General features: G+C 41.0%; 1 protein-coding gene across 2 annotated transcripts in view; it reads right to left on the bottom strand.

Annotated features, from left to right (window-relative positions):
• Window positions 1–814: 814 nt before the first annotated feature.
• Window positions 815–23,287, bottom strand: part of RDX (radixin) — a 117,434-nt gene continuing 94,961 nt past the window's right edge. For both annotated transcript variants that reach the window (XM_045018186.1, XM_045018179.1), the window contains exons 6-14: window positions 18,586–18,669; window positions 17,969–18,115; window positions 16,309–16,405; window positions 14,994–15,157; window positions 10,976–11,106; window positions 6,924–7,084; window positions 4,926–5,018; window positions 4,256–4,510; window positions 815–3,205 (exon numbers count right to left, since the gene is read on the bottom strand). In XM_045018186.1, coding sequence (XP_044874121.1) covers window positions 3,041–3,205; window positions 4,256–4,510; window positions 4,926–5,018; window positions 6,924–7,084; window positions 10,976–11,106; window positions 14,994–15,157; window positions 16,309–16,405; window positions 17,969–18,115; window positions 18,586–18,669 — 1,297 coding nt within the window. In that variant the 3' untranslated portion in view covers window positions 815–3,040. The remainder of the gene's footprint in view (window positions 3,206–4,255; window positions 4,511–4,925; window positions 5,019–6,923; window positions 7,085–10,975; window positions 11,107–14,993; window positions 15,158–16,308; window positions 16,406–17,968; window positions 18,116–18,585; window positions 18,670–23,287) is intronic.

Below are 23,287 nucleotides of genomic sequence, written 5' to 3'. Positions count from 1 at the left end.
CAGAAAGGGCTCAAGTTAGGAGAAAAGGACAAAAAAAATCAATCTACGTGCATGGTAGAAATCCAAAAGCATATAAGGTGTATTATATGTCCTTTCATTTATTTTAACAACTCTGACATAACTAACAGAATGGAGGGCTCTGTGTTTGAGCCCATGCAAAGCCAAAGAGAAATGTGAGACTGAACTGTATGTCAACTGAGAGGAAGCCCGATTCATGTGCAAATTCTTTAGCAGATTACTTTGTGAAGCCGTTTTTGTGGAAGAAGCCAGAAGCAGTGCATGTGCTCCACATTAGTGAAGAGGATGGGCAGAAAAGGAAAGCTTGCTTATAAATAAAAAGAATCTTTAGGCACCTCTGTATTTGAAAGAACTATCCAGGTGACATATGGCATTTTAATAAACATTAAAAATAATCAAAATGTTAAAGACAAACCAAAGACCAATTAAACTAAACTTTACTTTGCCTGAGGCTAAGTACAGTGCAGGCAGTGACTGAAAGTTCTTACATTACCCATGCAGCTCTTATGTGGCCAAATTATCTTCTTGTCTCAAAAGAGCCAATTTACTCTGATGATTCATATCCTCTCTTGAATCAGCAATCACCAGTTTTTCCTCCCAGTTGTAGGCAGTAATTTCTGAAGCAGACTACTATTCTTTGGGTATTTAATTTAAAACCATTTTTATTTTACTTTAACTACAATGTGAAATGTTAAGATTGATGATGATCCAGAAATTCACTGCTCTGGAAAAAAGCTATTGCAATGAGTTTGCCAGAGTAAAATATATTAAACAACAACAGTGGACCTCAAAGAAATTAACTGTATCTCTTTATTGTTAACCAATTAATGTTATCCAAAATAGTAGATGTAATTGTAGCTTAATTGTACAACACAAAACATGATGCTAAGGGGAAAGCATGTTGAAATTTGCTTCACCAAGTACTCGTTAAATGCATTCATAATATTTCTGCATCGATAAGTGTTCCCAACTATTGGTAATAACCACTCTGGTTCATTGTGAAAATTCACATTTCAAATCGTTGTTCCTGGTTATTTAGAAAAATTCACACAGCTTTATAAATGGATTAGATCCATTTTAATTCTAATCTATATATCGTAGATTTATGAACAGCAAATTTAACTGGTATTTATCAACACTGATAAACTGATGTAGTAATGTTAGTGCACACATTTCAGGAAAAACCATAAAAACCCATTGAAAGCACAGTATTTCACCTGCTATGGCGGGTGGTTCTAATGCTTTGGAAATTCAAATGCTCATGCTTCAATGCAGGAAGCCTGAGATACACAAACTGTTCTTTTAATGCACTGCAAGTAGAAACAATAAACTTCCACCAACCTGTGTTTTGAAGCATGTGCACAACATTTGCACACCAGTCTTCTCAAGGTTAGCCAGCTATTTTTAGCTCCACAACCCAAAATATATTAAATCAACTTTATACCCTTCTCATGATATCATCCCACATAGTGTGTCTTTAACTGAGCAAAATAAAAAAAAGCTCAGCTGAACTGTTCATAAATAACTTGAACCTATTGTGCCTGAAAAAAATGTTTAATAAAATGGCATATTTTAATAGATAAGTGTAAATTTATGAGTGCATAATACCAAATGGAAGGTTGCTGAACCATCCTCAGAGAAAGCAGGGCTTTTTCCAACTAGACACTAACCAAGGTACTATAAAGTGAAGAATAACTGCAGTCCATGTCAGTTGTAAAATAATCTCTTAAAAGAAAGACTCGCTTTCTATGAACTATTTGACCCTCTAAAATAAAATAAAAAAATCTCGTTTAAATCTCCTTTTCCAGAGTTTGAGACAAATGAGTGACAATGATTAGACATCAGATACAACAACAATTACACACGGGCATCACTGAGAAATGAAGCTACAAGCCTCTTTTCCCCCCCAATTATAGGAATTTTCATTTGGTACAGAGAAACCCATAAACACAAACATTCCACACCCCTCCTGTAAGATAGTATACCAGTGACAGGTTACAGTTTTAATGTACATCATATCATTTTATAATTTAACTCAACAAAAAGGCAGTTAAGCAGTATTTAGCACTATAAATCCATCTTGAAGTAAAACAAAATCTTAAGAGTAAAGATTCCTATCTTTCTATAGTATCATCATAAGATGAAAGTCAATTTACACACTCAAGTTTACATGGTGTTTGAAGGACCTGTCATCATGTATATAGTAGTGAGGTAGGATACTGTCCCCTCCCTGGGACTGATGTTTTCATATGCTCCCTTGCCAGAAAGGTCCAGGTTTTTCTTATTGCAATTAAAATAATCATTAAAAAAAAAAGGATACAAGATTCTTGTATTTTGTTTTTCTTTGCTCTGCTTTATTAGAACATTTCTACATATCTAAAGTGAAAAAGCAATACTTATTAGGCCAATTGCCGACAACTTCTGTCCACAGGTAGGGTTCCATTTTAAAATATCTGCTGGAACCTACGACCTGCCATCTAGACCTTTGTGAACAGGTAGGCAAAGAAAACCATCAATGATGACAGGACATGAAACACCCGAAGAATTCAGCTTGGTGAAAAAATGATAAAAGTCAGCAATATCAAACTCCTAAGGAAATGTGGCAACATGGGAAAATGTAATTTCAAACTGCATCACACTGAAATAGTATCCATCAGTTTTAGGTTCAGATCTAATGTCCTTTCTGACTGTGTTTTCGTAACACATACACACTTGACAGCCATGATATAGTAAGTGCCAGTCTTCAAGAGAACAAGTGGCACGAACTATGAAAATGGAAAATAAAATGTAAGATAAGGGAAACCATCTGCCCCCATTCCTCTCTCTTCCCCACAAAAAGCCAAAGATGACAGACTGCCTTATTGTTGAATGGGTTCCCCTAAATTTGTCTTTTTACCACCACAGTCAAACTGGTATAAATGCTTTGGCAAAGTGGGGTGCAATCTTCAAATCTGCAAAGGCCTGCTTGTTTCTCTGTTGGTGGTTCAGCTTTACGAAGAACATATATGCAAAATAACAGCTCTCACATTGCCTCAAACTCATCAATACGTTGCTTTGTATTGCCTTGTCGGATTTGTCGAAGAGTCTTGTACTTGTCACGACCTGCTTTAACATTCTCAGCATGGAGGACATCATTTTGTGTTTTCTTGGTTTCATCTCTGGCTTGGGCCAACTCAGAACTTAGTGTCTGTGGGAATAAAATATTTCAGTTTCAGCTTTCTCACTACTCGGCACCAAGACTAAGGATTTCCTGACAACATATGACCTACAGTCTTGAACAGGGATTTGTTAAATTCCAACCATAGGAATGTTTCCTGCTATGCTCAAGAAAGAAGTGAAAATACCTGACTGTGCTGAAGCTGTTAGATACATCATGCAGACTAAGGGGATAACAAACCTGGAGGCAAAGGTTCTTCACATTCTAGCATCCCAGGAGGAGAATTCTAATAAGAGCAAGGGAACATAGTCTGGTAGGAGAAGCTAGGGCTTGACTTTACTCTAGTTTTTACTTAACTGAAAGGTTGCAGCTATTTACTTCTCTGCTTGAGTACCATGACCAGGATATGTACACAATTCAGAAAATATTGTTTATTGGTAAAATACTAATACTGAGAAAAAATAGGCGCTCACATTCATTTTAGTATCGTCATAGAAAAATGGTACCTGTATGTTGTATTAGTAAATTGTCCAATGACAGATCACTTTTTTAAAAAAAGAACAGACAAAAATGAAACATTACCTTCTAGAGTCTAACCGTTTGAATGGAGATAAATTATGTCCTAACAGGTTTATATTTTTACTTTGCTTTTTACATTTATAGATACTGTGAGTTGCTGCTGAGAAACCCAAATAATACTCACCGGACAAAACACCAGTTAGTACGGTACAACAATTTTTGGGTTCAGAAATTAAAGAATTAAGTTTTAAGGATTACCATGTACTACAGGTGAATTTACATTTTTAATATCTGATTGTAAATATTTGTGGTAGTGCAGCATCACATTTATATGTGCACTTTTTAAACTACACACAGAGTATGTTAGTCTACTCCAAGTCTTATTTACTCAGTTTTGTGCAGTTTAGTTACAAATCTAGTAAGTGATAAAATATGCGAAGGAAACTACACATTAGAGTTTCACTTAAATGTTCTGTTTAAATACACAAGATTTTCAGCAATTAAGGAATGAAAAACTGAAGGCTTAATTATACCATTAATGCAACCACAAACCTTCATTACCTGGAGCTGTTTCTTAACACGTTCATTTTTCTGTGTCTCTGTTACCCGTTCTTCCTCACTTCTGTGGTTCATGACACCATCAGAAGACAGTTCTGCACTAGCTTCAGCACTGTTCTCATCATGTTCATCATGCTCATTCTCTGTTGGAGGAATAACTGGTGGTGGAGGTGGTGGTGGTGGTGGTGGAGGAGGAGCAGACATTACAGTCTTCAGTTCTTCTTTGGTCTTTTCCAAATCCTCTTGGGCTGCAAAAGCCTAAAAAATAATACTGCTACTTAGCATTTATATAGTTTCACCTTCAAAGTGATTTAAAAATAATCCAAGAATTAAAAAGAAAATAGTTTAAATGTCTACATATATGGTAACCACTCCTTCTGTACACTAGCAGAGTCATTTATAGACTGAAACCTGTGAGGATATAAGCCAGAGCAGAAAGGCGTTCCGATGAGAGTATTTTTCTCCACATTGATTTATCACTCAGTATTCTGAAATTAATTAAATAGGTATTTTGTATGGTTTGAAGAAGTTGGAGGACTAGGTCTTTTGGGATGGGATTTTCAAAGGAGCCAAAGGCAGACATGCACCCAGCCTCACTAAATTTCAATGGGAATTGTACACCTAACTCCTTGCTTTGAAAATCCCAATTTAATACACAATAAGAATTTATTACTTTGTGCTGCCATTCTGAGGCTTCCTCTTCCTTCTTCTTCTTGGCCTCCTCTAGAAGTGCAATCTTGGCAGTGAATTCAGCAAGTTCTGCTGCCTAAAAACAAGTAGAAAGGTTAATTTGCTACCCATTTTTGGCTCTGTAGTGGAAGAGGCAAAGCCTTTGCTATGCTTTGGGCTAGAAGAATTAATTAACTAGGAGCTCAATCACAAAGTACTATTTTTAAAAAGTACAAAAAATATAGATGAGCTAGGAGACATTCTATGCTGCACTTCACAGGAAGCATGGCCTAGTGAAGAGGGCTTTAAGTCACCTTTGTATGTCCCAGATTCTGAGCTGTCTGGGGCTGATACAGCCCCAGGCATGAATTAGAACAGCCCCAGGAGCTCCTGACATTTACAGTAGCCTTATCTGGGCTACCTACATGCTGGTACCATGGCCCAAAATCTCAGGGTTTGTCTTCACTACTGGGGTAAGCTGACCTAAGTTACGGTACTCCAGTTACATGAATAACGTAGCTGGAGTCAACGTAGCTTAGGTCGACTTACCACGGTGTCTTCACTGCATTGCATCAACAGGAGACGCTCTCCCGTTGACTTACCTTAATCCTCTCGGGGAGCTGGAGTACCGGAGTTGACCAGAGAGCGCTCTGCCATCGACGTAGTGGGTCTTCACTAGACTCACTAAATTGACCCCTGCTGCATCAATTGCAGCAGCGCCGATCTCATAGAATCATAGAAGATTAGGGTTGGAAGAGACCTCAAGAGGTCATCTAGTCCAATCCTCTGCTCAAAGCAGGACCAAGCCCAACTAAATCAAATCTAAATCCCCCGATAGTGAAGACCAGCCCTTAGTGCTATGGTAACCCTCCTTCTCACTCTCAGCCCTATCTGTTACAGATGCAGACTGCAGGGGGTCAGGGTAGGACTGCTCCTACACTGGAGGAATTCTCCCTGGACAACTATGGTTCCTTTATAATATAGTGTGTACAGACCAGGGCCTGGAATCAACCTACTACATTTTCTTACTTTCTACCTTAAGTGATTGAAAAGGGAAAAAACTTACGTAGTTGTAGTCAAACATAATATTTTCTTAAGCTTAATTTTTTTCCATTTAACAGAAAGCTAAGCCTCCCAATGGGATGAAAATGACTGGCCATCTTACAGTGAAAGAAACTAAGGGAAGCCATTCTGGTTCTCAACCAGATGAACCTGAAATATTAGGAGGAGGGTTTGTTTCAGAGTGGCTATATAGGATATATCTGTGAGGGAAGCATACTACGGCTTCTCTGTCCCCGCCCCCAAATCTTATTTTTTGCTGTGGGTAGCAATACAGTGGGAGATAGCCATATTCTGGCAACCTCTCAACAATGATCTCTATGATAGCAGAGTATGCCACCTATACAGGTAATTTTAGTTATTATGAAAAAATACTTCTACATTCTGGGTGGGATTTTCAAAAGCGCTCAGCACTGGCCAACTCTGCTCCCAAAGAAGTCAGTAGGAATTTTATGGTTGATTTCACTGGCGGCAGAATTCAGCAACATTGAATGCTCCTGAAAACCTCACCCTGAAATTTTAATGTACAATTTCTTTAAATAATACAAGTGTAATATGGTCCAATAATGAGCAATCGAGCACAGCATGTTACCAGACACTAAAGGACTTCAATGTCTCCTGGAGATTGACTATGGGAAAACCTACAAAGGATGTCACTACATGTTATGAGTAACATATTTCAGTATCAATTTCATGTACTTGTTGGCATTTTAAATTTATTATTAATAATGAACAGGTCAAACTATTGTGATTGCCACTTATGTAAAAGGTATCAATCTGCTTATCAAAGCCAGAATCTAATGGTCAAAGTAACTTACAGGTACCTATGTTCCATCAAAGAAGAGTATCTGTTTGTTTCAACAAAAAAGTAATTAATGTCAAACCCAAAAAGGCTGTATTTTCAACTTGTTGAAATAACTGTAGCTTGATTTCAACTGCTTACTAGCTGCTCCTGATTCTTCATCTGATCAGCGGCTTGTTTGGCTAGAGCAGCTTTAGCCTCCTCTGCAGCTCGACGGTCTTTTTCCAGGCGCTCTGCTTCCTCTTTTGCTCGCTTTCGTTCTTGATCCAGTTCTAGAGCTTTTCTTGTCTGTTCTTCCAGCTCTGTCCAAAGGAAGGTTCATAGAAGACACTGTTAGCTGTTTTTTGTACTGATAAATGTAAATGTATCAAAGTTTATATTCTCTATAAAGTCAATAAGTACCCAAACTGTAAGTTATTTAAATGGTGGTGAATTGTGTGCCTCATTTTCTGGGTGCCCCAACTGAGATGCTAGGGTTATGATTTGCAAAAATACTGAGTAGTCTCAGCTGCAACTGAAATCAATAGGTGCTGCACTTTCAGCATATAAAGGTAATGGTAAGTACTCTGAAAAATCAGGTCCTAGGCATCTGAAATTGGACACCCAAATTTAGTACATACATTTGACCTTAACTTTCTCTCTGCCTCAGTTCCCCACCTGTAAAACTGAGATAATACCACCACCTAACAGGTCTTGTGGAGATTAATGTTTGTGAAGCATACAGATACACTAGTGGTAAGCCACACAGAAAAGCCTATGAAAAAATTAATAATTCTGTCTTCAGAGCAGGGTTTGAATCATGTGCAGAAAATAAGGCTAAGGGCCACACTCTTTTATCCATGAGAATAAAACAAAGTATTAAAAAATGGCTCATTCAGTGAGATAAGGCTTCATCCAGGCTGGTAGGGTTTATTCTTCCCAGACTTGAGTCTAGGTCAGGATAAAACCTTAAAGATGCTGGCCTAGGAAAGACTGTGGGGCTGAGCAGCTTGTCAGCTGCAGCCCAGAGAAGACAGCGACACTAAGAAAGAGAGACAAACTGCAGCAAGCAGGCTGTCTCTTCCAGTTTAGAGATGGAGTAGCTGGGCAGAATATAGCTTATTAAAGTTTTCAATGAAAGGTTAGCATTCAGGTAAGGGAAAAGATGTACAGATGTTTGTTGTATCCCTTTGCTTTGCGTGTTAGGTACCTTTGGGTGCATAAATAATGCTTTGTTTCCTTAAGCTGTTTTGAGTCACTTTAATCAGCTGCTGTCACAAGCTCTCAGAGGAAAGGAGCTTACAGTTGCCAAATACAATTGGGTTTGTCAGATTAACGTGGTTAGTAAACAGGGGACTGCAGGCCAGAGAACCAGTCTAAAAGTGGTAGGACTCAGAGGTGAAAGTAAGCCAGTACGGGCCGGCATGGCGTACTGGTAAGAAAAGGTGCAGTAGCGTACCAGCAAGAAGGTGGAGCATTCAGTGCTGGCTTACTTTCATCTCTGTTGGCTGCATAACAAACAGCTTAAACTCAGACCTAATAAAAGTTTGGAAAGAGAAAACTCACTGTCACATTTGTTTGTTGTTTCTCTCCCTCTCCTCCTCCAGCCAGGCTGCAGATGCGATTAGGCTCTGCATCCCCCGCACTCAGCAGGGGCTGCAGCCGCTCCCCTCTAGCTTGCAGCAGGGAGCAGGGGGACTGGCTGAGGGAGAAGCCTTCCCAGGATGCCTGCTGCCTGCATAAAAACAGTTTAAACTCAGCTGTTCCCTCCCGGTTCAGTCTGGGGGATTAGGAGCGGTTTCTGGCATCCTTGTTAATTTCACTCACAGTTGTTGGGAGGGCGGGGTGTGTGACAATGGCAGGGGCAGTTCTTTTCCGCCCCCTGGATGAGGCGATCTCCAAAGGAGTAAGTAACCAAGGCAAAAACCAGCCAGCCAGCCATGGGGAGGGTGCCAGGGGGGCAAGGAGCTGTGCTGCACCATGTCTGCCAGTGCCCCACTTTCCCTGGGCCCTCCCTATTTCCTAGCAAGTCAGATATCAAGGATTGTTTAATCTCCCTTCCAGGCACATAAAAGGGTGCAGGGGGCACCACCAATGGGTGGCTAGTAGTAGGGGAAGGCAGGGGTGAATGAAGGACAACTGGAATAGCCTTCATGAAATATACAAGATACTTAAAGTTTTTTCAGTGTCATCCTCAGCACTCCGCAGGACACCGACAAAACAAAAAGAGAACTGAGATCGCGCCCTGGACATTTCAGCTGTTCAATTCAATATATAAAGAGGGTGAAATGAAAACTACTATTTCTTTCAAAGGAGGCACAATAAACTTCCCTGAATATCCAGTTTTCCCCTCCAATCCCTTTGTGGTTTTGTCTATCGGGGCTTTTTGCTTTCCCTGTGAATCTTTAGTTGCTTTAGCAAAATTGCTTTTCCCAAACTATACCCCGATCATCATGACATCTTCCCACCATGTTCTCCATGGTTTTCTTTTTTTATTTTAAACAGTAACATTTCAAAGAGGATCTGCAAGCAGTTTGGACATCACAACCATGATCCTCTGCTGGAGAGGGAACGGGATGGATATGATCTTGGAAATGGTTCCTGATTTTGATAGTATTTTTTGTGTATTATACTTTTGGAGATCACCTCATCCAGGGGGCAGAAAAGAACTGCCCCTGCCATCGTCACACACCCCGCCCTCCCAACAACTGTGAGTGAAATTAACAAGGATGCCAGAAACGGCTCCTAATCCCCCCAGGCTGAACCGCGGAGGGAATAGCTGAGTTTAAACTGTTTTTATGCAGGCAGCAGGCATCCTGGGAAGGCTTCTCCCTTAGCCTGCAAGCTAGAGGGGAGCGGCAGCAGCCCCTGCTGAGTGGGGGGATGGGGGGGGAACGCGGAGCCTAACCGCGTCTGCAGCCTGGCTGGAGGAGGAGAAAGAGAAACCAATGTGACAGTGAGTTTTCCCCTTCCACCTGCTTTTATTAGCTCTGGATTTAAGTTGTGCAGCCAAATGCCTATTGTATTTTTTGTGTATTATAGTACCGGAGATCCCCTCATCCAGGGGACAGAAAAGAACTGCCCCTGCCATGGTCACACACACACACCCTCCCACACCGCCAACAACTGAGAGTGAAATTAACAAGGATGCCAGAAAGGCTCCTAACCCCACGGGCGGAACCGTGGAGGGAACAGTGAGTTTAAACTGTTTTTATGCAGGCAGCAGGTGTCCTGGGCAGGCTTCTCCCTCAGCCAGTCCCCCTGCTCCCTGCTGCAAGCTAGAGGGAGCCGCTGCAGCGTGCTGGGGGTGGGGGGGTAGCACGGAGCCTAGCCCCGTCCACAGCCTGGCTGGAGGAGGAGGGAGGACATGGAGAAAAATGTGACAGTGAGTTTTCACTTTTTCAGGCTTATTCCAATATTAAAGTTTTATTACAGACAGAACTGGTAGCAGTAGTAACTTTGTTTTCTATATCTATGTCACGCAATGGGAGGGATCCATGAAGTATGTAGGAGAGGTGGGTTGCTTGCAATTGGACCATATGGGTAACAAATGTAAATTACTTTTACCCCTGCCCAAACCCCAGGGCTCCCAGCCGCCTCTGCAGCTGGTAGCTCCGGGGGTGATTTAAAGGGCCCCGGGCTCCCAGCTTCAGCTGGAGCCCCGGCCCTTTAAATCCTGATTTAAAAGCCCTGGGATTTAAAGGCCCCACCTCTTCTGGTAGAGGCCATGCCTCTTCTGGTTGAGGCCCCTCCCCCTCCTCAGCACTCCAGAGTACCAGTAAGTCCTTTAAGTTACTTTCACCACTGGTAGGACTGCATGGTTGCACCTAGGTGGGGTGAAGGTAGTGAAACCTATCCCCAAAGGGGTGTCCTTGAGAGGAACTAAAAGGGTTCTGAAGCGCAGCTTGCCCTATATACCTATGACACAAAGATTCTACAAATGTGCAGCTAAGAACACAGAAAATTATACATTGTTTTAAACAATTCAACAGTACACAATTCAAGTGGCATATAATTCAACTTCTAAAAAAATGCTGCAGTGTTTGAACTACAAATGTCAGTGAATGTTAAAATCAAAACTGTATACAAAAATGTCCATTAATAACGTCATTACGTTTTGTAATTTTTATGAACAATCCTAAATTATGGAATTAAACTATTCAACACTTCTGCAAGGATTGAAATAAAAGGGATTACATGATGAATGAGTTTACCTTTTTGGGCCTTCATTGTCTGTTCTTCAATTTGTCTTAAGCGCTCCATTAATTCTTCTTTTTCACGCTCTATTCTTTCCTTTTCCTTTTCTGCTATTTCCCTTTTTTTCTTCTCATTTTCTAATTGTGCTCTAAAAACAAAAAAGAAATGTATTACACAGCTGTGCATGGGTACAAAAGGGCTCAATTATTTCATTTACACCAGTTAAACTCAATTGAAGTCATGGAACTTATTCTCAGTTCACAAAGATGTGTAAGCAAGAGCAGAATTTAGTACTAAATGTTTCAGATTCAGTTTATCCTACAAATAAGTTGCAATAACTCAGTTATAACATTATTGCAATCTGGAATATAGAAAGCCTCTTAACACAATAGAGCTTCAGAACCTGGGTCAAGGCTTGACCAAGTTACATTCAAGGGTTTAGTGCTGTTATGGCCAAAGTTAAGATTTTATCTCTGCTGAAAATCACAACTGTCCACTTCTTGGCAAACAGGTCTATCCGTGGGATGCCACATTGAAATATGTGGTGGAGTATAGTGGGATCTATCTCCCATTCGTGATCTTGTGAGAAATGTCTGCTGAGGACATCCACTGTATGCCCAAAAGGTAAGCTGCTGATCTGGTTTTGTATGCACCAATTCCAAAGTCCCACTGCTTTGGCACAGAGGGAAGGTGATCTCACTCCCGCTTGGCGGTTTATGAAAAATACGCATTGACACATTGTCCATCGGTATCTTTATGTATTTGCCCCTAATCTGTGGGAGGAAATGGATACAGACATTTCTGACTGCTCTGAATTCCAACAAGTTGACGTGGAGAGTGGACTTGGGAGACTGCCATCTGCCTTGAACAGTGTTAGTGTCTAGATGAGCTCCCCATCCCAGTAAGGATGCCTCCTTATTACTGATGTTGGAGATGGCTGAGCGAAGAGGACCCTTGTGAAAACATTGTGAGGGACTGACGCCGGGAACTCTGGCAGGCAAGCCGACCGATGTCCAGGGGCCGGTGGCGATGTTCAGGCATGTTCTGAGGGGGCAACCCCTGTGGCGGCGAGCAGTGCTGCACTGATGGGGACCATTGAAAGGGTCCCAATGCAGGTTTACCCCTGGAACGGGGCACCTCACTGGCCAGTATGGGCAGCACCGGCAGAGACAGAATGTCCTTAACGGCCTGAAAGGCCTCAGGTATGGATGGCACCACCAGGTGTGAAGTGCCTCTGCTACTCCCCGAGGTGGGAGGAGGATCTTGGAGTGGGCTCAACCACTTGGTGGGAGTCGGGGCCCAACCTCTGTCCAGAGGGGAAGAGCTGCCCTGTGTGGGTCTTTGCTTTCCTCCAGCTCTCTCCTTCCATTTACGGGACATAGGAGAATGTCCCCTCCCAGCCTTTCTTTGCCTTTTAGCCAGTACCAAGGATGGGAATCGGCACCAGTCTGAGACCGGTGCTGGCGGCATGGTGCGCACCGAGGCCACGGTGCTATGAGCAGAGTCCGATATGGTCAGCTCTGAGGCTAGTGCAAGGGTTGACTCCATAAGGAGCATTTGGAGACAAATGCCCTTCTCCTTTTTGGTCCACTGTCTGAAGCTCTTGCAAATAAGTCACTTATCACTAACGTGGGTTTCCCCTAACTTGATGATTACCTGTCCTGTTCATTCCCTCTGAAGCACCTGGCATCGGCCACTGTCAGAAGACAGGACACTGGGCTAGATGGACCATTGGTCTGACCCAGTATGGCCACTCTTATGTTTTAATCAGTCAAATCTGGTGTTTCGAAATTGTGGGTTGTGAGGTTGATGCCTGAGAAGCTGTTGGTTTCTTCCTCTGGAACCATTGTCCCTTATGTTCAGGTTCATAATGATTCTGGGAGGGATCAGATCTCTCTGCCACCTGGGACCTACTGAACTTTCTTTTTTGTGCAGGGGTGTACATTTCCAGAGAGCGCAAGGTGGCTCTAAAGCACAGTCAGCTCTCTGTGATGATCACCTGGAATTGCTTCTTCTGGTTTGTTGGAAGATGCTCAATAAAGGCATTTAACTTTGAATGGTTAGTATGGCTGTATTTCACCATGAGGGTTTGATAATGGGCAATCCTAAGTTGTAAGGTAGCCGATGTGTAGGACTTACAGCCAAATAAATCAAGATGTGTTAAATCTTTATCATACGGTGTCAATTTAGCCTGGTGTTGTCAGCCATGTTTATTCACAGCATCAACCACAAGAGAGTTGGGGGATGGGTGCGAAAAATAAAAATTCAGGATCCTTGGAGGGAACACAATTTTTTGTCTGCCCTCTTATGGGTGGATGGTACTGTGGTTGGGGGATGCCCAATTATTTTTGCAGGGTCTAACAAGGCCTCACAAACAGGTAGTGCAATGCGGGCAGATGAAGTATGCCGAATATCATGTAATTTATGTGGAACTCTTTAACCTCCACCAGTGGAATTTGCAAGGGGGCCACTATCCTTTTAAAAAGGCCCTGAAACTGCTTAAAATCATCAACCAAGGACGATGGAGAAGGCATGACAGCTTCATCTGAGGAGGAAGAAGAGATATTAGTTGTAGGGGCAATCTCTTTGTCTAATCTTGCTTCCTGCCCCTCAAAGATCTCCTCTTGTGGGTCAGGAACCTTAGACAGAGAGGCTGGGGGGGAATTGTCTGCTCTTCTCCTGGCAAGGAAAACTAGGGGCCCTGGAGAATTGCTGTTTGGGTTCAAGGGTCACAGTATGGCTACTGAGGTGGTACATAAGGCATGGGTGCAGGCACCTAAGTGTGTCCATACCAGCATGGTGGAGCGCATCTCTCACGAGGATAGTCCAACACCTTAGAGGTTGCAGGAAAGCAAGTTCCTTGATAATGGAAGGGAAAGCCCCAGCCAGAAATGTGAGAAAATGATTAAAAGTCCACATCCTCCTCCTCCTCCTCATCTTCCTCCTCACTTGGTAGAGATAGGCATAAACTCCATCAGTAATGGGCAAATCTCTGGGAATGAGAAGTGATTGGTACTGAGAATGGGTTGGTGCCAAACAGGGGAGATTTGAGTGTTTGTTACTACCAAGTCCCAAGAAAATCAAAACTCTTGCAGTACCAAAGAGCGTACGGTACCGATGAGGCAAGTTGGGCAGAGGTAACTGTGGCAGAAGGCACCGACAGTACCAAAGGTCTCATACTCTCCGATGAATGACCACTAGGTGTCAGTCTGGTCTTTTGTGGAGCTGAAGTGCTGGGTACTGAGGTCCTAGCAGACTCTGTCAGTACCAATTTAGAAGAGCTGGTCATCTTCTCTCTGCCACTCCTATCACCTGATGGCACTGATCTTCCTGAGCTGGAACCCTTAGAGACCTTACACTTGCTGGTGGTCACAGTACCTGATGAACCTGCAGCCTCGTCAGAAAATCAGTAGGTGCCAAAATGAGTGTCTGAATCTGAGACCATCTCTTTGAGGTGGATTCTCTATCCAGAAGACTTGAAGACCACTTTCTAGAGTCTTTTTGAGAGGATCTCAAAGATTTCCTCTTCAGTGCTCTAGAAGTGTGCTGTATCGAGGAGGTTTAAGTGATTGACCTGTTCGAAGACCACTGTACGGGGGGGAGGGGGGTGGCCACTGGCTGAAGCGAACCCTCCATCATAAGGAGACACAATTTAAGTTTCTGGTTCTTTAAATTTCAGGCAGAAATTACACTTTTGGGGAACACATGACTCCCCAAGACAATGGACACACTGACTGAGACAGCCTCTCAGCACAAAAGGCAACTTTTAAACCCAGGAGAATCAGGCATGCCCTCAGCATACCCTAAAATCTGCTATCTGAGGTGCAAGCACCCATAGAAACACTACTTGACAAAGGTTTTCTGTTAAAGCCAGATGACCCATAACAATCCATGATCTAATTTACATATTCAGAAGTGGACAGGTAGAGTTCTGCCTTCTGGAACCCCAGGTACTTTGTGATTCCATGGCCATGTTCTTGCAAAATGCTTTAGATGTACTTTATTCTGGTTCACAGAAGATTGTTAATGTCATACCTTTCCAACTGTTTCTGATGTTTCTCCTCTCTAGCTTGGGCCTTCATCTGTTGCACTTCAATTGTATCAGGCTTTCTTCTCCTCATGTACAGTTCATGATTTCCCATGCACAGTGCCAAAATCCGCTTATTAATTCTCAGACGTGGTGCATAAAAAACAAAATCCTAGCAACAAAATATTTTAAGTTTAATTAAAGTGCAGCTCTTACAGTCTAAAAATCTAGAATTTAAGCTAAAATCAATACATTATATGTTTGGATTTGTAAGATTAAATATAATTTTACCGCAATCTTGACATTTTCTTTCTGGCCAGTGCAATGGCAGAAATCTACAGCAGTGTTCCCCAAATGATGTCTCCCGATCCCCACAAGTGAGTTGAAGGAAGGATTGTAAAATGAGTCATGGGCCTGGCATGGAAAGGAGACCCAGGGGATGAGGGGGAAGTGATCCTACTCCACACTCACCCTACAATGGAAGCTCCTGTCCTACATGGCTGGGCTCAGCTCCCCGCTCCAGCCATTGCAACCTGGTCTACAGGGTCACAGCGCCACTCAATTTGGCCCAGCCACCCCTCCACTGTGAAGTGAGTGTGGGTTGGGCCTGCTTTCTGACTCAAACCCCATGGGCCTCCCCTCTGCACTGGGCTGGGATTAGGGTTGTGGTGCCCCTTCATAGGGACAAGGAGAAGGATGCTGGCCTATGATTTTGGAACCTCAACCCTCAAATTTGGACCCTGGGTGAAAACACACACACACACACACACACACACACCAGTGCATGGGTCATCTTAGTAAGAAGTTTGGGAACCACTGATCTACAGGACTACCAACTAAAAGAACTATCAATTTTATGAAAATGGTGGGAGAATATTTATTGTTTACTTTAATATTTTGGCTAATTCATGAAGTTTCATTTTGTGCCCCAACCTATACTTCAGAATGAAGATGCTGCAGTGGTGGACAGCAGCAAAAAGTTGTAAGAAAACTTGGAAAAAGCAGATATGTAACTTTATTGTACAGCAGCTGTCCAACCTGCACTAGTAAATGTATTAGTGGAAAAATATCCAAAAATCATCCAAAATGTGGATAATACAAGAACAAGATAAAAATTGCATATTCTCTTTATACTTTAAAATGAACATTTCTTTTTGATTACCAGTTATTCCACAACTGAGATGTCTAAGTAATTAAGAGAGGCCCTTGGTGCCATTTTACACAGCAGAAAAGGGCTATCGCTTATGCAAAAGTGTCAGAGCAAGTTAGATCATATTTAAAATCCTCATACATAAAGAAAAATATCCCACAGACTTTACTTACAGGGGCTTTTTTGTCAATTGGCTTTATGACAAACTTTTTGTCGTTAAATGAGATGTTTCTGATTTCACTCCAAGGGAAACCAATCTTGGGTGTCAACCTTCGAAAAACAAAACAAAACCAAAAAAACTATTTTTTAATCAAAGGCACAAATATACGTATTTCCACCGAATATTTAAATCCATCTTTATTAACTTTGTATTGTTTTTTCAGTCACCCTTTATACGTTATGGTTACATTACCAACCAGTTAATGAAGGAATGATAAATAGTTAACAGATGTTTTAATTAATGCTTAATTGTTACAGATAGTTATACAGTGTAGGGAATCAAAAGTTGCCTTATAACTAACTATAGCACCTTCTACTCACGTGCTCATATCCTTCAATCTTTAACACATACTATTCGTGTTATAAGCCTGGTACAAAAATCAATAATTTATTCACCCTTTATAAACAATTAGAAGTACACTTTTTATAATATGAGTGACTATTTTCACAAAATAAACACTCAAAAGTCTATCACTATAACAAAGACAGAAGTTAAATTACCTTCCTTAAGTAATTTTGCATTTTGATTAAAGTTAGTTGTGCAATTTGAGTTGCTACACTGATTCCCATAACTCAATTTAAACTTCATCCCCTGCATTGTTTTCAGTTAAACATTTGGATATAATTGTTACCAGAAATAGTTGGAACATGTTGTGCATTACATTACATCAATGATGAATATTTTTCTCAATTGGACTAGAAGTCTTTTCCATTTATATTACAGTATCACAATTACAAACACTAGCAGCAGTTAGCAAATGAAGATGTATTTCAGAACATCAGAAAGAGGTATTTCTTTCTATTTCAACACCCTAAATGAATATTTCCTCCAACTCTTAGAAGCTACAATGCCATCTAATGGCAATACAGGTTTGCCAGGGATACTCTCAGGGACTACATTTATTAGTTTGAAGGCATGTATTTTGAATGTAGATGGTATTGGCTATCTGATGCTGAGCTCACAATGTTTAAGTTAGAAAATTCATGACGACTTTGTTTGCTAGTATCGTGATTCTTAAGAGTTACTTTATTATATATTCTTTCTATATCTGAAGTGATGGGGAAGAGAACAAAGGAGGAATGGGTGGACAGGAAGCTTTTCCGACCTCCTAAACAGAACAAGAAGTTTCAATCTATTAACAGTTTTCTTTGAAGAATAAAAAAAATTACACTCTGTACCAGCGCAGCTTTGTTCTATAAGCTGTGCTTCTAATAGCAGCTATTACAAATAAGATGCTTCCTATTTTAAAAGAGTACTTCCACTTCTGCCATACTAATACGATATTGTCATTGTTCTTACTCTCACTGAAGCCAAGAGTGGGAAACACAGAGAGCATCCATACAAAGAAAACTTTGTAAGCCACTCATCTTCAAAATGTGGAAGTCCAAATTGAAACCCACAAAATGGGAGTAAATTCCCCTTTAATTTGAGAAGAATTCAAAAACCACCACAAGCGAACTTTTCTTCCAACTTTCTTTCTCGTGTTATTTAGTCTGCAACATATTTGGGACAAAATTGTCTCTTATTACATGTATGTACACTGCCTAGGACAACGGGGTCCTAATCTCTGTTGGGACATTATTATTATAATACACATAATAAAAACAACTTACTTGTCATCGTGCTCATAAATATTCAGACCCAAAGCATCAACACCTAGCCACAATTCAGTACCCTTTTTATTCTTTATTTCAAAGTAGTTGACTCCATACATTTCCAGATCTTGTGCAATCTTGAGGTATTCCATCATAGAATCTTCCCTGACGAGAGAAAATAGCAGAACTAAGACAAATGAAAAATAAATGATGTACATGAGTGGAGAAACTAAAGAATGCCTAAATTTGACACTTCCAGTTAATAATTTTGTTTAATTCCTCTTGAGGAATTCACCTGGAATTCTATCCGGGTACTTATATAGCTGCCATCACCATAGTATCAAGTTTCTCACAATCATTAAATTTTATCCTCAAACACCACTGTGAGCTAGGGAAGTATTACATCCATTTTACAGATGGGCAATGGAGGCACAGGGTAGATAACTAACTTGCCCAACATCACACACCCAAGTCTAGTGCCCTATCCACTAGGCCATCCTTCCTGTCTGACCTGGATAGGGGGAAAAACAAAAAAGGAGGGAGTGTTAAACAAAACCAAAATAATTTGAAATAACGCCCCGCCCCGCACACACACACAAAACTTAAGCTACAAGGGACAATTTCTGCATAATTACCTTAACATCCCTCTGTGTTCTTCATGCCAGTTCTGTATTCTTTCTTCCCACTGTTCTTTTGTCAGTTTGTGCTGTTCTAGAACACTGTCAATAAAAGAGGCTGCTATGAAATGAAACTGACAAATTATCTGAGCCATAAAATACACAAATAAGTTCAGGTATAGAGCTTATAACAAATACATAATAATATTTATGCCAAATAAAAAAATTGAACAGATTCAGAGTAAAATATTTAACTGGCATTTTCATTAATAACCACTTTATAAAATTTGATTTTCAAAGTACTCCAAGAGGTCTAAATGCGTGAAATAAATCATTTGAGAGGAAAAAACCACTGCAGTTTCAGTTTTAACAATAGTTCTTAAACTTTCACTGTGACACAAGCCAATACCTACCCAAACACATTCATACATAATTTTAATTCATAGCTTCAGCAATTTAAATCTGTAGGATAACGATACTATGTTTGAAAACAAACTAGACAAAATACAGAATGACAGAAAACGTTCCAACTCTTGTAACATAAATTAAAGAACTTCTATACACCCACAAATACACCCAAACTTTTCAGTTTATTCCTAGAACTAAACCACCAGTTCTGCTGTTAGCGGGAAGAGAATGTGGGGGTACTTGCAAAAGAAACAAGAATAGGTTTCAGGATTTAAACTAAATGTCACAAGCAGTTTTTAAACGTAAGGTTTGCTCATGTTAGCTACAGCCACGGACATGTGTTTCAACCTGTTAGAACGTATCAGAATAGTACAGCAACATGACCTGGTATAGCAGCACAAGAAACCAAGTGCACAATATAAGGAACTGTTTGTTTATATTAGTTAGTTACTAAGATTAAAAATTGTTTGTATGTCTTCTTAAAGTTAAACTATGGAAAGTTTTCATCTCACTTTTAGTCCACGTAGCTAACTTTAACATTCCCGTAGAAACTGTTTTAAAGTGTGACTAAAGATGAGGGAGTGCAGAAGTGATCTTACTTAAGAGATCAGCTCAATTGAGTTCCAGCTCTTCCTTGTTGTTGACAAAAGTAACATTTGCTACCTTTTCCCCCTCTTTCTAGCACCATTCAACAATGGGTGAGTGAACTGGATTCTGTTTTGCCTCATACACCAATAATTTAATTCATACAATACAATTCAAGTACAGATCCTTGCTGGTGACAATATAGAAGTTAGAATAAAACAGAACTTGACCACCATACCCAGGGCAGAGTGTCCAGTGCTGGTTGTTAAAAAGTACATCTGAACTTAAGACAAACAGGATGTCTGAATTTTAAATTAAGCATATTTCAGCTGGAGCTCACCTACAGACAAAATTGATACCAAACAATCCAATTATCACAGTTTTTTTTTGTTTTTGTTTTTTAAAGTACCATACTTTAAAGTTTGAGTAGTAAGCTTGTCCAAGCTTTAATCTTGTACAAAATAAACTTCAACATACTTACACTTGCTTTTCTTTTTGAGAAAGGTTTGCAATATTAGAATATTTAAAACCATCAGATAAGTATGTGCTGGGACTCCAGGGACTACTGAAATACATACACACCAGGCCTCTATTGTGCAAGGCACCACACACACACACGCACGCAGGTGCACGCACACACACAAAACAGATGATCTCTGCCCCAAACAGCTTTCAATTTATGTAAGAGATCTTTACTATAGTGAGCACCAGTCATGGCCATTCTTATTATGCTTGCAAGACACTTTGTTAAGTTTCTGGTTTTCACATGCTGACATAAACACTAGAATTTCATGTTTAGGTCACAAGGTTTCCATCACAGTGATCTCTTCCCCAAAATAAATTTGTTTGTAAAAATTAAAGCAAAATCCAGCCAGCTGATTTTGAATTATGGGAAACTGAAAGTAACTTTAGCTACTTAAAAAAGATCCTTTTACTTCTTTGGAGGAAAAAAATGATTTGGAAAATAGTTAGGAGCATTTGAAAACTGAATTCTGAGCATGTACAATATATTTTATTAGGTCAAGAAATGAACTGGATGCATTGTGCACACACCTATTTAAGTGTACACTTTTCAAATCTATTTAAGATGGCAGCAGTCTGATATTTTTACTTACTATCTCTCAACATACAACCTCCAGCTCTCCAACAACCTTCTTATCTCTACCCTTTCAAAACGTAAGTGGGGCACACATAGGCAGTGGGGGTTTTTTTTTCCCCTTTAAAATGATCTGAAACCATAAATGGTTTATATAGCTTAAAAGTCTAAAAAAGTACAGGGAGACGAGCAGTTCCTTGTCATTGTCTTTAAGTCTGGCCTTGAACTTAACACAAAATCTGGAGAAACCCATTATAGTACATACAGAGAAGAAGCATGAAATTCCTTGATTGTGCCAATCTGGGCAAAAATATCCTGGGTAATCACTGAAATCTTGTAAGTGAGCAGTCCTAGTAGCTCCATATTTTCTAGGTTGAAACTACTATTTATTAAGAGTAGAAAGCCTAAAATTAGACACACTTGGTTTCGTTTCACAGGCCCATTTGGCATTGCCCTCTCATACCATACTTCTGTTGCTTGCTCTAACACAATTTAAAGTTTTCACAAACTTTAATAGTAGAATTCATGTAAATATCATTTGAAACTGGCCGCTCAAGAGAACAAAGCGAGCAGAGTAGAGGGATATTGAGAAATATACGTACCCGTGATAATGTCACACAAACATGTAACTGAAAATAAACCCTGGCTTGTTTCTTGATTAGCCAACTGAACTCAGATTTTTATTCACCTTACAGCTTGTAGCACTCTCCTGTCCTCCAATTTGGTGGCATGAACAGGAACATTATCTCCAAGTACACACTTGTTTACTGCATTGTTTTAGGTAAAAGTAGTAAGAATCTGCCTGTGCTACACACACACAGCATTAGCATAACTGTATATTATAGTTATGGGCATTCATGCTCTAATACTTTTTGATTGCTAGTATGTACAGGAAAACACAATGCTATAATCATGCTCAGAAACCATATTATAATCTCAATCTTAACAGGCCCTAAATTTTTAGGTAGGATGCCAGGAGAAGAACATCTCTTTCTTTAGATTGTTAAACTTTGTCTAGCCTTGTGTTTTTATGAGAAAGCTTTTAGATTTCGTTGGAAAAACATGTTTCTATAAAAGCGTTAAGTAACGATGTAATTTACAAAAAAGGGGAAGAAGTACCAGAATAAATCAAAAATTTCAAGACGTAAAATAAATGTGAAATAAGGAAGAGAGTCAGGCAAATAATTGATTTTTTCAGTTCACTGGTAGTTCTGAAAAATGAGAACAAGTATTCTGTTCAGCTCAATCAAAAAAAATGTGGAACATTTTGATGAATCAAAAACATCTGTTTTGAGGAGAATGAAACATTGTCATTCTGAATAACTACGAGTTGCCACTATGAATTACTTCTGAGGTCATTCTGCGCCAAAAAAAAAATTGCACACAATATTTTAATATTCTGCAAACTTTATTTGTCAAATGTGGAAGCTCCACCATGGCATTGGGGAGCACAGGCCACACAGAGGTAGGAGATCACTGTGCAGCTCTCCCCCAGGACATGAACTCAGTTGTGAGGCTGCACCCAACCCTGACACAGCGCAAGGACCAGGCCTGCCCCAGAAACACCCTAGGGCCCTGCCCCTCTGTGACAGGTGCACCAGGTATGGGCAGGCAGGCTCAGCAATGCCGGATCCGAGTGTGGAGGGGCTTAGTGTGGGGGTAATCCAGGTGTGGGTTGAGAGGGTTCTATGTGGGGCAATCTGGGCACAGGCGGCTCAGTGGGGGATCCAGGTGTGGGAGAGGTCCGGATGCACAGGAGCTTGTTGGGAGGTTCTGGGTGCAACAGTAATGAAACTCTGCATAGGAGTCCAGGTGAAGGTGGTTGGGGCTCAGGGAAGGATGGAGTACAGATACTGGGGGAGTGGGGAAGAGATCCAGGTGGCTCATCAGGGTGGTCCAGGTGCAGGGGGAGCGGAGCTTATCAGGAGGGAGTTCTGAATGCAGGGGAATGAGGCTCGGTAGGACAGTCTGGGTATGAGGGGGGGGGCAGGCAGATGAGGGAGCAGCTCCCTGTACAGGGATCCCTCCCCCTGCAGCTGAGGAGCGATGGATGCAGAAAGTCGGGGGTGGAGGCAAGGGAAGTTTGCAGAGCATCCTGTAGCTGGGGGAGAAATCTGGGGGTAGGTCTGACCAGCCCCAGATGCCATGCAGGGAAAGAGGAAGTCCCATCCTCCCCAGCCCAGCCAGGACTAGCAGCTGAGCCCAGCGCAAAGGTAAGAGCCACCAGCTGGGTCTTCCCCAGTCCCACCCTGTGCCCCACCGTGATTTGCCTCTCTGCTAGCTGCCCTGGGTTCCCAAAACATACTTCTGGGGAGGGTTGCCTGACTGCTCTTGTGGCTTCCCTTTGCTTCCCTGTCAGAAAATCATTTTTCTGAGGGGAAGCAAAAAAATCTGCGAGACACACAAATTCTGTGCATGTGTAGAATTCCCCCTGAAGTATATGAACAATAATACATAGTTACTGGCTAGGGAAAGGGTCAGAATATCTGTAGGCTGATGGTTAAGGCACTCACCTAAGATGGGGGAGACAAGTTCACATTGCTGCTTCAAGAACTACTCAATTATTTTTAGAAAGTGAGGTAGCTTCAACAGGAGAGGCAGAGAGATCAACGCTAGCAAATTCCATAGCTC

This window comes from Mauremys mutica, chromosome 1 (genome assembly GCF_020497125.1).
Source record: "Mauremys mutica isolate MM-2020 ecotype Southern chromosome 1, ASM2049712v1, whole genome shotgun sequence".
NCBI lineage: Eukaryota > Metazoa > Chordata > Testudines > Geoemydidae > Mauremys > Mauremys mutica.
This window is presented reverse-complemented; position numbering and strand designations above follow the sequence as displayed.